Raw genomic sequence first — 17,409 nt, forward strand, 5'->3', positions numbered from 1 at the left:
AGTTAATCTTGAAGCTGTACATGATTAATCTCTAATGTAATTGCTATCACCACATAGTTTCTTAACCTCCATCTTTTCCCACCCCAAGTTGACTTAAAATAATCTTTCAGTGACTTAAATAATCTGTCATTCAACCTGTATTTCTATGTGCCAGGTCTTGTACTGGGTACTTGAAATACAAAACATGAATAATAATACACTTAACCTTCAAGGAGCTCTCAACTACCCCAATAAGCAAAAGACTGGGGGAAATAAAATGCTGTTCTTTGTTAGGAAATGTTGGAAAACTAAAGCAAAGTACAGCCATTTGAGAAGGCTGAATCGGTTACCCATTCACAGTATAGAACATTACATTATGGATTTTTGTGAAATAGGCACATCTACAATGATTAAAGAAGAGATGAATGTTCCCTTTAATATGCTATGAAGTTTGTTACAAATTTCTTCACTTGGCTATGGGCATACTTGTCTGGGGCTGTTAGTTGAGATTATTAGAAATTATTATTAACAAATGACTGTAAAGGACCACAGGTTATAGGAGCCAGTAGCTCTGTTCCCAGCTGCTTCCATATTTTCAAGCATGATCCATTCTGGCTGGGAGAGTTGCCAGGAAATGTTAATATTTAAAACTCTTAATTTTGATTCAGTCAATATTTATAGTATATCAAGCCCTATAAGGTGAAGGTCTTTAAAAACAAGAGATAACCATTTGGTTTACCAAGGATAGTGAAATTACTAACTTTAAATTTTAAACTTTAAAATTTAACTTTAAATTTTCCATATGGTATGGTAGAAGACACCTTCCAATTTTAGTTCTATTACTAACGAGTTGTATAACCTAGGATAATTCACTCACTTTTCTCCAGCACTTGTTGCATAAAATAATTTCTCAAATCCATTCTGGTTCTAAAATTTCCTAATTTTATAGTATTAGGGTCAGAAAGTATTGTGTGGAAGAAGCAAGAGTTTGAAAGTACGGCTTGAAGTTGACATTAATTTAATGTGACCTATCTGTCCTCAGGTTTAGTGCCATCCAGTGTGCAGCTGCAGTCCCTAGAGCTCCTGCTGAATCCTCATCTTCTGAAAAGTTTGAGCAGTCAGATCTTCCAGTATCACCTGAGACACAAGCCAATAATGAGTTGACCACCAATGGTCATGGCCCACCTGTCCCCAAACAGAGTTCCCAACAGCCCAAAGGAATTATGGGCATGTTTGCTGCTAAAGCTGCTTCTAAAACCCAAGATACCAACAAGGAAACCAAAACAGAGGCTAAAGAGGTCATAAATGTAAGTCTTCTTTAAGATATGCTTTTACTGTCCAGAGTAGGTAACTAGAAAAGCACTTCATAATTCCAGTGGTAGTAGTTTAATTCACAAGGTTCTGATATTTAGTTCTGATTTTTCTAGTTTAGTTTAAATCCTTTAATTCTTGATACTCTCACCGTAAGTAGTCCTTTTTCTTTTGGTAATACTTCTTACCAAGCTTCAGATTCTCCTGTAAAATGTAATGCTTGCCCTGTACACATGACAGGATTGTTGTGAGACCCAATTGAAATAATGCATGTGAGAACATCTTGAAACTGTAAACTACAAAGAATTGCATATTAGCAGTATGTCATTTGGCAACATCTTACATTCTGGGGTTTGCCACGTATGCCTGCCTTCCTAGTATATTTAACCTTCTCATTCTATTTTATGAGTTCTTGTTGTTTTCCTTCATTCACTTTCCTTAGTTTTTTTTTATTGTTCAGTCATCTGAACATTGACTTAAAACACATTGATCTGGGCATTGACTTAAGAAAAGTCTCATTAAGATAACTATTAAAAATAATCTAGAAAGCATAATTATTGTCACTAGTATCATTACTTTCGTTGTCTTTTTAAAGCTTCCACTTTGGGAGAGGAGAGGAGAGGAGAGGTAGACAGAAGACGCTGGCATCTATAGGACTTCTGTGTGCCAGTAGTTTGATCTTTGTTTAAATCCTCTAATCAATTCTGTGAGGGAGATATTATCGTCTCCATTTTGTATGTGGTGAAACTGAAGCTTAGATTTGTTAAGTAATATGCCTGGATGTCATATTGCTCTAAGTGGTGGAGCCAGCATTCCGTTCCACTTACAGTGGTTACAAATGTAATGTTTTGGAGGTCTTTCCTGATTGTGTACTGCTTCTGATCTGTTTTAATTCTGTCAAGCTAAGTAGTTTTTAAACATACTCAAGAAAAGTTTAGGTGCATTCATGGATAATAATTTTATAAGAACTATGAGGAACTAAGCTTTGGAGATTTACTCCAGGTATTGTCTGGTCTGGATTTGTTCTTGTATCTAACACCTACACATTTTGGCATGATACTGTAGAGACTGTACGATCATGATAGTGTGCTCTGCTGTTGAAGAGATTTTTGTGGAAGAGACCGTGACTTGAAGAACAGCCTAAACACTAGAGAAAAAAAGTCATGTGTATTTTCTTTTCCATGCTTTTAGGCATCTTCGGCAGGCAACAAGGCACCAGGGAAAGGGAATATGATAAGCAATTTTTTTGGAAAAGCTGCTATGAGTAAGTATGTTCTTACCTTCTTTTGACTAATACATGAATTTTAATATAATCACTTGTTATATCTGAGGTGAAAGCGACTTTGTCCAGTTTTTACCCATTTAACACACTACCAAGTAACATTCCTGCATCTTAACATAAATTTACAGTCTACTGACCTATAAATTGCTGAACGTAACCAACTGGGACAGTGGATTTTACAAGGTGAGCTGAGCTCAGTTTAGATCTCTTGGAGGGTAGTTTGCGTATTCTCATTTTTACTTCATGCCTTGAAAAGAGAATTAAACATTTGTTTTGTAGGGTTCTTAAAAGTGGGTGATTAAAATAAGAGGGAGGCTACCTGGTTAAGCAGTGTATTGTTGGGGTTAATATAGTGGATGCTGGGGTCAGTTTGCCTGGTGTGACCATTGTTAACTCCATTTCCCAAGGGGCTACAAAAACAAATTTTTTGCCTTTCTTTAGTTATTTTTGCAGATTACTTATAGTAATGAACTAAACCTCAGTATGAATTAGAAGGGCCCAAGTGGTAATGGCCATTTAAAAGCATTTACTTTTTGGGGAAGCAGATCTCCTTTATTTAAAAAAAATTTAGATAAGAATACTTTCATATAGAAAAAGAATATGAAAATGAATGTATGATTGTATATGTATGACTAGAGAACATCATGCTGTACACCAGAAACTGACATAACATTGTAAACTGACTATACTTCAATAAAAAAGAAAGCAAATTTTAAAAAAGGAAAAAAAAAAAAGAATTCTTCCACAAAGAACTAATAATCACATATTTCCATATTTCTCATATCAAGTACACATTCCCTGAGAGTATGTGGCCAGAATACGAGGAAGAATGCAGGAGTTGCAGGGTAATTATGACACACTTCTTGGAGCATCAATTTTACAAAGATTTTGTGGGAAGCATTTTGTCACATGCCTACGCAAGCAAAATAAGTCAGAAATCTGCTTTTCTGTGATGTTCAAATTGGTATAGGACAGGTTAGGGTAATAGTTTTTTTATTTGCCATAAAACCTATCAGGGAACATTTTTATGTTCTGAAAAAATATTTAAAATTTGCTACTTTCAGATTATTGGGAAGCACGATTATATTGCAGGCACGGTGTGTAGGAGGACTCCCTACTTCTGTGAAAATAGATCATGCTGCATGGCTGGTATTTGTCCACTATATGTAGTCAGATTGTGTGGTTTCTTGGCAACTTTGATGAGGCCCACATGTTTATTTGTTGTTTCTCTTTTTATGTATATATAACCTTAAAAAACAATGAATTTTAAAATAATTATTATTTCTAAATACTTAAAGATGTGACTGTTTGCAAATTGTAAAAGCCAAACAGAAGTATACATTTATTTATTAATGTGTTTAGCAAATATTTATTGAGCACCTACTTCGTGCTTCACACCATTATGCACTAGTGATACCATGGAGAAAATGCCCTTATGGCCCTATATCCTACTGAAATAGACAGACAAATAAATACAGAAAAAATAGTTAACGATTATAATTGCAAGGCAGAGAATAACAGGATGTTACGATAGAATGTAATGGAGGAGGAAAACCTGGATAAAATAAAGAATGAAATATTCAACTAATTCAAAGAATGGCTTACAAAGCTGATTTATTTAACAAATTTTTTTTTAAGACTGAGTGTTTAAATTAAAATTATGAATGTTTTTATTATATTTGACACATAACAAGATCATTGCAACAAAAATGAAGCTTGAGGGTTGGATGAAGAGAGTTGATTGTGGGACCTGAACCATTTAAAACTTAATGCTGGGTAATAACAAGTGTTGGCAAGGATGTGGAGAAATTGAATCCTCATACGTTGTTGTGGGGAATGTAAAATGATGTGCTCACTTTGAAAAACATTGTGGCAGTGCTTCAAAAAATTAAACATAGTCACCCAGCACTTTGACTCCAAAGTATCTATTCAAGTGAATTAAAACTGTATATCCACACAAAAACTTGTACACAAACATACATAGCAGTACTCTTAATAACCAAAAAGGTCCATCATCTGATAAATGGATAAATAATATGTGGTATATCTTTCTGATGGAATATTATCCAGCTATAAAAAGGAATAAATTACTGATATATGCTACAACATAGATGAACCTTGAACGTTACACAGAATGAAAGAAGCCAGACACAAAAGGCCACAGGTTGTATGACTGCATTTATATAAAATGTTCAGAATAGGTAAATCTATAGAGACAGAAAGTATATTAGTGGTTATTAAGGGATGGATTGGGGAATGACGCTAATGGGTACAGGGTTTCTTTTGAGGGTGATGAAAATATTCTAAAATTGGATAGTGGTGTTGTTGCAATTAAAAACCACTGAATTGTACACTGTAAAAGGGTAAATTTTATGATATGTGAATTAAATCTCAGTAACAAAAACCATAGTGCTTTGTATCTTTTAAAAAAAAATACAGCATTGGTGACAAAATTTAAAAGTCATCATCTATTATCTTTCTTTATTTAAAAAGATATTTCATATTTTCTTAAGTATAAAAAGGAGATGCTTTTCTGTTGTCACAATTTGTCAGCTGCATACTCTTGGGAAGCATCTTTTAATCCCTCTGACTCTTAATTTCCTCATCTAACAAATGAGAATGTTGGTACCTCATAAAGTTGTATTCATTTTTTCTAAGCTCTGCCTTTACTGTCATTTGGCCTGGGGGCTGTGATATGAGGGATTAGGAGGAAGCAGAAATGAAAACAGTTACAGCTAGAGTGGTAGTTGGAAAGGATAAATATTCTCTTGACTAGACCATGAGCTCTTTAGGATAGGGACTGTTTTTTATTCCTTTAGACCCTGTTTCTAATATATCATGTGGCACTTAGTAAACTGTCAAAGGAATGATAGATTAATATTACATGATGGGGTTATATATCATCTGCTATACTTTATTTATAGATAAACTTAAAGTCAATTTGGATTCAGAACAAGTAGTGAAAGAAGAAAAAAAACTGGAGCAACCTCCACTCTCTGTCACTGAACCAAAGCTGGCAGCCCCTGTGGGCCTGGAGAAATCTAGCAAAAATATAGAGCCTGTTAAGATGCAGCAGAAGGAAAAAAAAAGGTAGGAAAATTTTGTTGCTTGTTGGGGAAGAGTTTCTCTGCTGGGGGTGAGAAAGTCTGTTTGGGCTCATTTGCAAGCAGGCAGTTTTCAGTTGAGTATCAAATTCTTCTTAATGCCTTAGGGATACAGCTATATAACTAGAATGAACAGAGAAGCTCCATAGCTTAACTAGTGAAGCAAAACTGTGGAATCAGCCCATTCAGTTGATTTAGAGCCCAAAGCCAGTTTTGGGGGCCCTGTTGATCTAAATTGATTGTCTTTTCTTCTTTACTTCATTTTATATTTGTGGACATGGCATTAAGTATGCCTGATTGTCTGTCTGTGTGTCTGTTTTTCACTTCAGATTGCCAAATGAGGGGTTACTGTTTCCAGTGAAATTTAAGAGAAAAAGTTCTTTGTTTTCTTTTTATATCAATGAGTTTATTTTTCAAGTGGTAAAATGTAATTAGAAAAGAAAATAAAACGCACACAAGCTGTTAAAAATGAATCCAGGAATTTGAGACACTACCTCATAGTTGGTAGGAATTAGTCTGTTGAAAGAAATTCTAAAGGACACTGTCAGCACTGATAGGCCCAGAAATACTTGACTTTTGTGGCAAGGTTGGGGCTACTCTGTTAGAAAACGTCAGCAAAATGCTGAAGTTTCAGAGGGTCAGAGTTCTGTCCAGTGGGCCTCACCTCCTAGGAACATGATATGTATGGATTAAAATGTCTCCAACCATGAGACATTTTACATTACAACACTCGTTGATGGTTATTGCCAGGAATGCATTCAGTATTTCACCACTAAATAGGATGTTAACTGTGTGTCTTTAATAGATGCCCTTCACCAGTTTCAGATAGTTCTTTTCTATTCCTAGTTTGCTAAGATATTTTATGACTGGGTGTTGATTTTTGACAGATGCTTTTTCTGTGTTTATTGAGGTCATCATATAGTGTTTCTGTTAATGTGGTGAATTACACTGACTAGTTTTCAAGTGTTAAACCAACCTTGCATTCCTGAGCTAAACCTCAGTTAGTCATGATGTATTTCTTCTTCTTATGTATTGCTAGATTCGATTTGCTAATACTATGTTAAGAATTTTTTTGCATCTACATTTATAAGGACTATAGATCAGTTATTTTCTTTGCTGATAATGTCTTTGTCAAATTTCTGTATCAAAGTTATGCTCATTTCATAAAATTAGTTGGGAGGAGTTTCTTCTCAGTTTTCTGAAAGAGATTGTGTAAGGTATGTATTGTTTCTTTCTTAAAGTTTGATAAAAGTCACCAGTGAATCCAGTTTGGAGTTTTCTTTGTGGGAAAATTTTTATGATTTTGATTTCTTTAAATAGAGCTATTCAAGTTTTCTTATTCTTTTTGGGTCATTTTTGAATGTGTTTTTAAAGGAATTTAATTCATCTAAGTTGTTGAGTTTATATCTGCAGAATCTATAGGTATCACTACAAATTTCTTCATTCTTTCATTCCTTATATTGGTAATATATACTTTTCTTTTTTAATCAATCTTGTGAAAAGTCTCACTAATTTTATTAATATTTGCTAAAAGTAACAACTTTTACCTTTGGTAATTTTCTGTTTCACTGATTTCTGCTCTTTATTATTTCTTTCTTATTTTGGGTTTAATTTGTTCTTTTTCTAACTTAAGGTGGAAAAATAAGTTGGTATTTAGTTACATAAGAAATAAGGTAGTTGAAAGCAAAAACTGTCTTCTACATATTTGTGTCTATAAATAGTAGGCCCTTAATAAGTTATTTGCTGATTGAATGAATAGCGTGGTGGAGTATCCAGATAGAGGAGCTAAATAATGTCAAGATGGATCTAGGGTTTTTTATGTCATTAGAATCACCTTAAAGTCTTCTGTCTATATCTTTGCCCATATTGTTCTTTCTTTTTAAAATATGTCTCCCTTTTCTATATGATAAAATTCTATTTAGCTTTTGAAGTTTTAAAGTAAGACTCGTGTTCCTTAATGTTTATTTGTCCAGTAAAATTTATAACGGTGTATTTTATAGTTAGTGGTATTTATATCTGTTTTTCCTGCCAGATCTTCTTGAGAGCATGGTATTTTCTTGATCTTTGCATATGAATGTTTAGCAAAAAGCCTTGTATACAGGTAGTAGCTGCTTATTTAATGCTTGTTGAATGATTGAAAGGTCAGTAAGGGAAGAAAGAAGGAATTTGGAAAAATTCTCAATAGCCTGGTAAGTAGCTTATAGTGGTCTTTAGAGAGCTAGAGAAAATTTTTATTCTGGTTACTCCCATGAAGTGACCTAGTTGTGGTCAGTTAGCAAACTATCCTTAAAAAGAATCCTTATGGGTCTATTGTGACCTCTTATTTTCTACCCTCTGGAATTAAGATCATGAGTTACGAAGCAAGACCCATAGTGAGATATGAATACTTACATTTTTATTTTGTGCTAAAATTATTCCTGAATGGCAACAGGAGGAAGCAAGTGGAGTTTTCTGATGATGAGACAAAAGAAACTGAAAACATGAAAAAGAAGAGGAGAAGAATCAAACTTCCTGAGTCTGATAGCAGCGAAGATGAAGGTGGGCAGTGCTATTAATTTTTGGTTAGTGGGGTTGTCTCAGTTTGGGCTCCAAAAATACTGTAGACTGGGAAGTTTAAACAACGGTTCTAAAGGCTGAGAAGTCCAAAATCAGGTGAGAGCTCTCTTCCTCATTTGTAGGACACCTTCTTGCTGAATCCTCACATAGAGAAATCACCCCTCTCATGCCTCCAGTCTCATTCATGAGGGCTCTGTCCTCATGACGTAATTATCTCCCAGAGGTCCCACCTCTAAATACTATCATTTTGGGGATTAGGGCTTCAACATATGAATTTTGGGGGAAGACACAAACATTCATTCAGTCCACAGAAGGGTCAATTATTATTATGATGATTTTAGCCCAGGAGCTAAAAAGTTACTTATTATGGGTCACAGAAGTAATCCTAGCATTGAGAGACATATAGTACCTATTTCTGTTTAAAATCTATTTTAACCTTTTGATAAGAACCATAATCTGGTAATTTGCCAAAATAAGAAGTACAAAGGGAAAGAAAATAAGGATTATTATTATATTTATTATCAAAGACATTTTCTTTTTTAAAAAATAAAATAGAATTATTCCTTTGGCTACCTCATGTGAATCTTATAAAATGGATGATATTGCAGCATCAAGGGTATTGGTGGTGGTTTGTACCACATAAGTAAAACATACTAGGATGAAGAATCTGCAGTGTCATTGTTGAAAGGGAATGACACCGTGGACCCCCAGTTTTAGGTTGTGGACACTGTTGTAAGATAAGTGAACAGAATAAGGGCAGGATTTGCGCCTGAAAAATTAATGTGCCTGTTAAAAGAATACCAAGTATTCTGAGAGCCAAGATCTATTCCCAAATTGTGTAAATGAAAGTACAGAAAAAGAAGGAGGCTAAAGAGAAAGATATCTGGGTTGAACTGACATGCCAGATGACTTTGACCCTGAAAAGCCTGCTTTGAGAACCAGTGGTGAAAAGCTTGAGCTGCTGTGATTGATTCTCCATGAATTCATGGCATAATGAGTATAAAACATTTTAGGTAATGCCCGGGGGAACTCTTGTCCAAAGGGATTCAGCATCACATAAAGGTAGACAAAAGCAAACAAACTGACGTTAAAAGAGATTAAAGGAGAAAATTGAATGCAAAAAAAGGAACCTGCTATGCTGTTGAAGAACGAAGCTAAACTTCTTAGACTCTACTCTTACCGGAAACTGCTATAAGAAGCACTGAAAATGGTAACAGAGTTTTCCCCAAAAGTGGGGGGGGGGGGCGGGTATTAGCCCAAGTGAAGAAACAAATTATATATATAGATGACAGTAATGCAAAGGAAATGAACAGACCTAAGAAATAATACAAGGAAGTTGAATATGTCTGTGGCAGAAAGAAATTTTTTTTAAGTGAGGGAGGGAGGTAATTAGGTTTATTTATTTACTTTTTTTTTTTAAGAGGTATTGGGTATTGAACCTAGGACCTCGTGCATGCTAAGCATATGCTCTACCACTTTGAGCTATACCCTCCCACCTCAGACATACATCTTTGACTCTTCCATGGATTTAGGGTTTTCAGTGACTGGAATGGATAGGGATAAGGTATTGTGAGCATCCCAGTGGGACAGTTGCTGTATACTCATCCCATGTCATTTATCAAAATGCTTTAACCAAGACTGCAGAACAGAAGATCCCCAAATGTGTGGATGAAACAAGAACCATCAAGAAACATTCTGACAGGTTAAGAGTTAAGGAAATAGAGGCAACTCCATGCAGACACATGGGAAAATAACTTAGGAAATAACTTAAGAATGTATGCTAACTGAAACAGCCTTTCCTAATTCCAACCAGGAGAAGAACTTGGGGAAGATTCTAGAAAAGTCTTTGAAGCCATCTGCCTAATGGACATTTAAAAAGTAAACTGGATACTCTAGTATTAGTGAAGGAGTCAGCTCTAAGTCAAGGAATTAACTGTAGTTGATTGAACACTCGTTACATACTTCTGAAATATTTTCTGTAGTTTGATCCTTAGCTCACAAAAATAATACTCATAAGTTATTAGAAATATGAGTGGGGTTATTTAGTTTGGAAAGGATTGAGAAAATGTGAAAGAGGTGGACAACCTATAATAACAGATGATATAGAGCAGAGGCTCTCAGATTTTTTCTCTGGCAAAGGTAACTTTTGGCATCTGACTAAATTTATAAACCTTTGCCATTTTATTCCTAAATTTCTTCTTTGTCTCAAAGCCAGTGGGATTTTATTTTAAACCTTTACATAGTCTCTAAATTATTATTGTTTTATTTCTGTTACACTGATTATGTGCTATTAGTTCAGTATGCTGTCTCCAGCTAGAAGTTAGTACGTGAGCAATAGGAGTGGAGGAAATGGCAGAGACTTTGCAGTCAGACAGACCTGGGTTTAAATCTTGCCTCCATCACTTACTGTGTGGCTTTCAGTAGATTACTTAACTTTAGTTCCTTGTTTCCTCATCTCTAAGATGGGGATGTTATCACAAACTGGGTAGCCCTTTTATGAACATCCAATAAGATGCTGTGTCAAAAGTGTCAGGATAGTGCTTAACGTTATTTTTCCTAATTCATGCCACTTTTTCAATTGAAATTCAGTAAGCATTTAATGATAGTAAATGCACTTGAAAATACCTTCTCAGAAAATTCCCTTCAACTTCATATCCTTAACTCTCTACTCAAGGGACTGTTCCTTTCTCCTTCTCTCTGGCAGAGTCATAAGCACCGTTAGCAGTTCTGCATACTCTCTTTGCAAAGCAAGAAAAGGCCAGACCCAGAAAGAAATAACATTAAGAGTGATATCTACATTGCTAGGAAGCAGTAGTTTTAACCAGTATGTTTCAGTCTTTGCTAACATTTGTAGTCCTTGCAGATTGCTTATAGAGAATGTTAAGCCAATGATCCATCCACCCAACCCCCTTTTTTTGAGAGTGGTTATTCTATAGTATTCATTCTTTTTTTTATTGAAGTATAGTTGATTTACATTGTTGTGTTAGTTTCTGTTGTATGCATAGTGATTCAGTTATATACACACAGATACACAAACTACTGTATATAAGATAGATAAACAACAAGGTCTCACCCCCTCCCTTTTTTTTAAAGGTTAAGACAAGTAGTTACAAAAATTTCCTAGGAAACTGTGAGTGATTTCCAAGAATTCTAATTACCCATCTCTTCCAGAAAACTGATGAACAGTGGTTACATTGCTAGATCCCTTGGGTTAGTTTTGCCCCAGTTCTAATTCTGCCTCAACAGAGGTTGCTTTCTTGGGTAAGTGATGTTTCACTGCTTGAGTACCTTAATATGAAGAGCTGTAAATTCGTTACAAACATATTTAAAATACACCAATGCATCAATCATTCCTTATGCTTATATCACGAAAAGTCTATTGAGGGAGAATGCTTGGCTTGATAATAAAGATGAAGGCAAATAGATACGGATTCTAGCATATGAATGTGGGCAAGTTTTTTAAAAATCTCTTTGAATCTCAGTTGTGTATAACAGAAATAGTAATAGTGATTTTGTGGGGTTATTATAAAAATGAATGACTAATATTTGTAAAGCCCAGAAAGTTCTAGATGTTTTCCCTATCTTTTCTTCCTTATTAAAAAAAAATTTAAACAAAGTAATACATATACACAATTTCAAAAATCAGATAAAATACAAGTTTTATAATATAAACCTCTCCTTAATTGACTCAGTTAATTGACTGATGCTTCTCTTGTCAACTTTCTCCTATCTGCCTTCCATCTTCCAGGAATTTGAAATTTCTTATTCATTAAGAGCTCTTGGCTCCTCTGATGTTCTCTTCCTTATTATGGGGGATTACAACATTTCATTTCTTTTTTATCGTTGTTTCTCTTTGCGGGTATGTGGAAGGGAGAAGGAGGTATATACCAAATCTTCCTTGACCTAGAACTCCCCTCATCCCAAATTTAGTTCAGAAAATAATTCTTTTCCTTTATTAAAAAAAAAATTGTTACTCTATCCAATGCCAGAGAAATCGTGGTACCTCTGCCTGTATGTAGCTTAGAGTCTGAAGGGGGGAAATAGATAATCAGTTCCATATAGCACAGTGAGAAGGGTCTTAGAGGGTGCTGCTTGGGATTATGTGTTTTCCTTAGTTAAAACAAGTCGTTACAGAACTGGAAATAGAATAAGAACTCATAAATTTATTACTGTGAGTACTCAAAATTCCTTTTCTTTGGCGTCCTCACTGCATAAACTTTCCTTCTACCACTGTAACACATTGTGACACAGCTTTCTTAATAGCTATACCTTCAGAAAAATAGGTGCTTATGGTTCTGTGGTTTGACTTGACTTTTGCTTGCTTGAGCTCCCATCATGTTCTAGCCTCCCAGAGATGGTTAATAAATAGCTGGACCACTTTCCTTTTATGTTTCTGTCTGTTGTTTTCTAGAGCTTATAAAGTTGTGGGGCCCATTTCATAATTGAAGTGTATAATTTATTGTTTCTTGGCTTCTGTTCTGCTTCACCTTTTAGTTCATTTGGCCTTGAACCCCTCACTGTCATAATTTTTAACACTGACCTAAATCAGTTGGGAGAATTTCAGATCCAAGACTTGTGCTAAGAATTTGAATACAGCCAGGAGATTCAGGGAGCAGGTGAGGCTAGGCAGCTACCCAGTCCCTTGACCAGTAATTTCTTGTGGTGACTAAGCAATAGGTCAGCTGAGGATTTTCACTTTCTCTCATGGGCCTTCTACTAAGATCACTGTTTCTGGAACTATTCAGAAATGATGGAATTTTCCTGGTGGCTCTCTTCTCAGGTGGTACCACTTCTATAGTGATATTTCTTTCCTTAAAATATTCCTTTTTGCCTATCTCAGTGTAGCAAAACAAGTCTCATGGGAGAGGCAATCACTTGAAGTACTTCCCAGACAACATATTAATAAGCAGGTCTTAGTTAGAACGATAATTGTGATCATCATTTCAAAGATGATTCCCCAACCCCCGAAGTTATGTTCTTAGTATCAACTGGAAAATTTCAGTCTAACAAACATCTTAGGTGACTGCTAATAATCCTTAGATCACGTCACAGAATCACTATTACTATTATTTCTGTTTTATACAACTGACGTTCAAAGGGATTTAAAAAAGACTTGCCCGTATTCGTATGCTAGTATCCATGTCTGTCTGCCTTAGTCTTTATTATCAAGCCAAACATTCTCCCTCAGTAGATTTTTAATGACATAAGCATAAGGAATGGTTGATGCATTGGTGTATTTTAAATATATTTGTAATGGATGTCTTCAGATGAAAGGTACTCGCATTTGGTATAATCTGAGGATTATCTCCACTTACTTGATATTAAGAGAAAATGTCTGGCCCTGAATGGTAAGGCGGCATGATATAGTTGGAATAGTAAGGCTGTGGAATCAGAGTAACTGGGGTTTAAAACCTCCTGCCTCAATTGCAAACTCTGTGACCCCAGCAAGTTAATTAACATCTCTGAACCTCTGTTTACGCATCTCTAACGTGTGAATAATAGTAATTTGTCTCTTGTTTTCTGTGAGGATAAAGTGAAATAATGTAAGTGGAATAGATGACACATGGTAGATGAACAGTGGATATTTGTAAAATAACTTTATACCCTGACTTATCTGTAAAATTAGAAGCTTAGCTCAGATGATCTTTAAGGTACATTCTAGCTTTAATAATTCTTGATTCTGTTTCTCTTTGTATGAAAATTAATAAAATGTGTGTTTTAAAGATATATAACTGCAGAGTCCTTGGTTATCATGAATTACTGCTTGCAAAATGTGCTTTGCTAGACATGGAAGTGTAAAGAGTCCGTGGAGAAGGCATCGTACCAGATACTGCCGTAGTTCTCTTATCTAAGCTTGTTTCCTTATTTCAGTCATACCAGACTCTCCTGGGGCGTATGAAGCCGAGTCACCATCCCCACCTCCTCCTGCTTCCCCACCTCCTCCTGCTTCTCCATCTCCTGAACCACTGCCGAAGACCGAGCCAGAGCCTCCTTCTGTCAAGGTACAGCTTTACTGGGATGGCTGCCTTTCCATGTGTCTTTCATTGACCAAGGATAAAGCTGCTCTGCTAAACTAGTTTGCCGCTGTACCCTTCACACGTGCCAGTAGTTGCCTCCTGTCGCATTCAGCTCTCCTAAAGGTGGTGCAGAGCGGGCATGTCCTCTCTTCTTACCTGAAGTGGGAGTTCAGCCATAGGGTGTCATCTCAGGAATGTAACAGAGGTCAGTCCTGGGAGCTCTTTTGTTTTTCATGACCTCCAGCTTCAGGGCAGCTGTGCTACCCAACTTCTGTTGGCTTTGTGCAAAATGAAGTCTTGCAGCAGAGCAGAGTGTGTGAAAGAGTAGAACAAACAACTATGCACATTTGTTGCTCTTCTAGAAAGGGCTGCAAATGGAGAAATACGGTTTTCAGTGATTTTCACCTGCATCTTGTCAGCATCTGTTAGTGTAATGAAGGGTTAAAAGATGGGTGGGTGTTTTTTTCCTTTATGACTATTAGTTTTCCTTAATTTATTGTCTTACAGACTATCTAAATTTTGTACTAATTTCCTCACTAGCTGAAGAGAAAATGGGGTGAAAGACCAGTAGAGAAAAAAGGAAATTGGTATAATACCTGTTTGAGACAAAATTTGATGGTGGTAAAGTTGCAGTGTTGAGGCTGAATGAGCAGGTATCTAGAGCAAGGGTGGGTGCTGTGGAGACCTGTGGTCTGGTTTAGGGGCCCTTCCCTTTGTGTTTCCATAATATCTGCTGTGGCCTTGTATTAAAGCCCTTACCGCAGGGTATTGCCATGGTCTTTTTCCTTGTCTCTCCTCCACTAAGGCTCTTGTCTTATTGGTCCTTTTTAACTGTGATGCCTACACTACTCAACAAGTTTGTTGACTGAATGAACAGTTCTTTGTTCAACATACTGTTTTTCTTCTCACAAACAATGGAGTAACAGGCCTGCACATACAATGAGCATAACTTGTCCATGTGGTTGGGCTGGTTCCCTAAGAGGAAATGTATAAAATTCCTTGTTCAACTTTTTATCATGGAGTACTGGAAGTAATTATTATAGATTAAAAAGATTTTATTATTTTTCTCTATTGCTTCATTGGTCAATTTAATGTTGTTTCCTTTGATCTTTTAGAGCTCAAGTGGAGAAAACAAAAAAAAACGAAAGCGTGTGCTAAAATCTAAAGTCTTTGTGGATGAGGAGGGCTGCATGGGTAAGAAAAATCTGGGGCTCCAAATCCAGAGAGAGAGTTATTACCATAGAGCACCTTAATCCCTTACAGAGCAAGATGCCCAAACTTCAATGTGCACATGACTCATCACCAAGTGATGCTATATGCTGCTTGCTTGTGGCCCACACTTTGAGTAGAATTTAGAGAACACTGCAACCAAAGTCAGAACACCTGGGTTCCTGTTTGGGCCATACGCTGTAAAAAGAAGCCTTGAGATCTTGGATAAAAGTCCCATCACCTTTGATGGGGGTTTCTTGACCTGTGGCATGGAGGGAAAATATCCATGTTGCCTATATGTGGGGTTGTTGTGAAGCTTCAGGTGAGGTCATACATCTAAAATAAAACACTTTCAAGAGGGAAACCACATGCCAGTTTTAAATGTTTTCATAGACATTGAGAAACATTTCTGGGTTTTTTTTTTTTTTTTGAATGTTTGTTTTATACATCTGAACAATGGAAAAGAAGTTCCTACAGATGATTGGACTCTGAAGAGTGTCAAGAGTCTTCTTGGTATTTCGTCCCACTTGTTTTCTAGAGACGTATGACTGGGAGATCACTTCCTTTGTGTGTGTTTGTAAGCCATGTTAGGGAACAGCATTGTGCTTTTTATGCAGGCCTACAGGGAATTAGAATTCAGGCTTTGAATCATCAGTTGATTCTTCAGCCATGTTTTAGCTTGTTCTACCTTTTCCACAGTTGACCGACTTCTGTGGGTCTTTTAGGGTTTGAGGCCCAATGAGATGCTCAGATCCTTGAACTGTCTTTTGTGTTTGGAGATTGAGGCTCTTAAACCTCCTGTTAGTCAGGTCACCCATAACTGTCATTTCTTCTTTCCTGTGACACTGGCCACACCTTGGCTCTCCTAGAGAAGTATTTTTTCTCTTTCTTGTTTGTCCTTTTCTGGTTCAAATTTTTGTCTTGAAAATGTTGATTGACTCTGAACATCAACTTTTCCTCGGCAGCAATGTGATTGTTAAAACCTGTGAAGACATCGGTCTTGAGCCCTGTCCCACTATTCTCCACCTCCCACTCCTGTGAAAAGGCCTCTGCCATCTTAATTGTAGCATGATTAGGGAATAAATTACTTACACAGGGAAATTCTGTCTTTTCAGTGCCAAGTTTCTAATGAGCCTATGAATTCTGAATCTTAGTCTTTTTTTGTTTTGTTTGTTTTCACTTTGTCTTCTAATAGTGAATTTCAAGCCTCTTGGTTTGACTGTTGGTGGTAATATATGTATTTACTGTTGAATTTCTTATTTTTTTCTCTTAAGTTTAAGAGGACAAAAGCATCAATGCCAGTTTTTTCCTCCTACCTCAAAAGAAAAGTGTCAAAAATACCTATATGAGAATTAATTGGGAATTTGTAGCTAATTACCTATTGCTTTGTTCAAAACATAATACTTAAGTTTTGGCCAGGTGTGGGATATGAACTCTCCAGACAGGACTATTAAGAGCCTTGGATGCAACAATGAAAACTGTGCTCACATAGCACTTTTTTTTTTTTTTAAAGGTTTTTAGTCCAAGCTCGACCTAATGAATCTTGGCTCCTGCTACCAACAAAGGAGTTCTGCTTTCCTCTCTTTGCTCAGACTGTTCCAAATGTACCAGCACAGGGGGCTTGTCCTGTCCTGTGCTGAATCAGAACTGGTGTGTGGGTTTAAAAAGCTGACCTTTCCCTTTCTGTGAGTTTACTGCAGGGACTGGGGAGTTGGGCCCCTGGGATAAGTTTGGGGTGGACTTCTGGACAGTGTAGATTTCTAAGAGCAAAACAGTTGAATGGAAAAGAATTCTTCTTACCCATGCAAACTAGGCTTTTTTTTTTATGGCAGCCCAGAAAGGTGGCATGTTGTTCAGCTAAAATAGAGGTCCTGTATTTTTAAGTTGAAATCTCCTTTGTTCTGTAGTTTGAAGTAGCTACAGCTTTGAATATAGAAATGCTCCTTTTAGC

General features: G+C 36.3%; 1 protein-coding gene across 2 annotated transcripts in view; it reads left to right on the forward strand.

The window, feature by feature from the left end:
- Window positions 1-17,409, forward strand: part of POLD3 (DNA polymerase delta 3, accessory subunit) — a 44,646-nt gene that overhangs the window by 22,507 nt on the left and 4,730 nt on the right. Inside the window, exons 6-11 of one of the 2 annotated variants that reach the window (XM_006181583.3) lie at window positions 1,022-1,286; window positions 2,482-2,554; window positions 5,497-5,662; window positions 8,108-8,214; window positions 14,104-14,234; window positions 15,365-15,443. In XM_006181583.3, the coding sequence (XP_006181645.2) occupies window positions 1,022-1,286; window positions 2,482-2,554; window positions 5,497-5,662; window positions 8,108-8,214; window positions 14,104-14,234; window positions 15,365-15,443 (821 nt within the window). The remainder of the gene's footprint in view (window positions 1-1,021; window positions 1,287-2,481; window positions 2,555-5,496; window positions 5,663-8,107; window positions 8,215-14,103; window positions 14,235-15,364; window positions 15,444-17,409) is intronic. The other variant, XM_032489350.1, reaches the window with a different exon arrangement.

Source organism: Camelus ferus, chromosome 10, assembly GCF_009834535.1.
Source record: "Camelus ferus isolate YT-003-E chromosome 10, BCGSAC_Cfer_1.0, whole genome shotgun sequence".
In the NCBI taxonomy this organism is placed as follows: Eukaryota; Metazoa; Chordata; class Mammalia; order Artiodactyla; family Camelidae; genus Camelus; species Camelus ferus.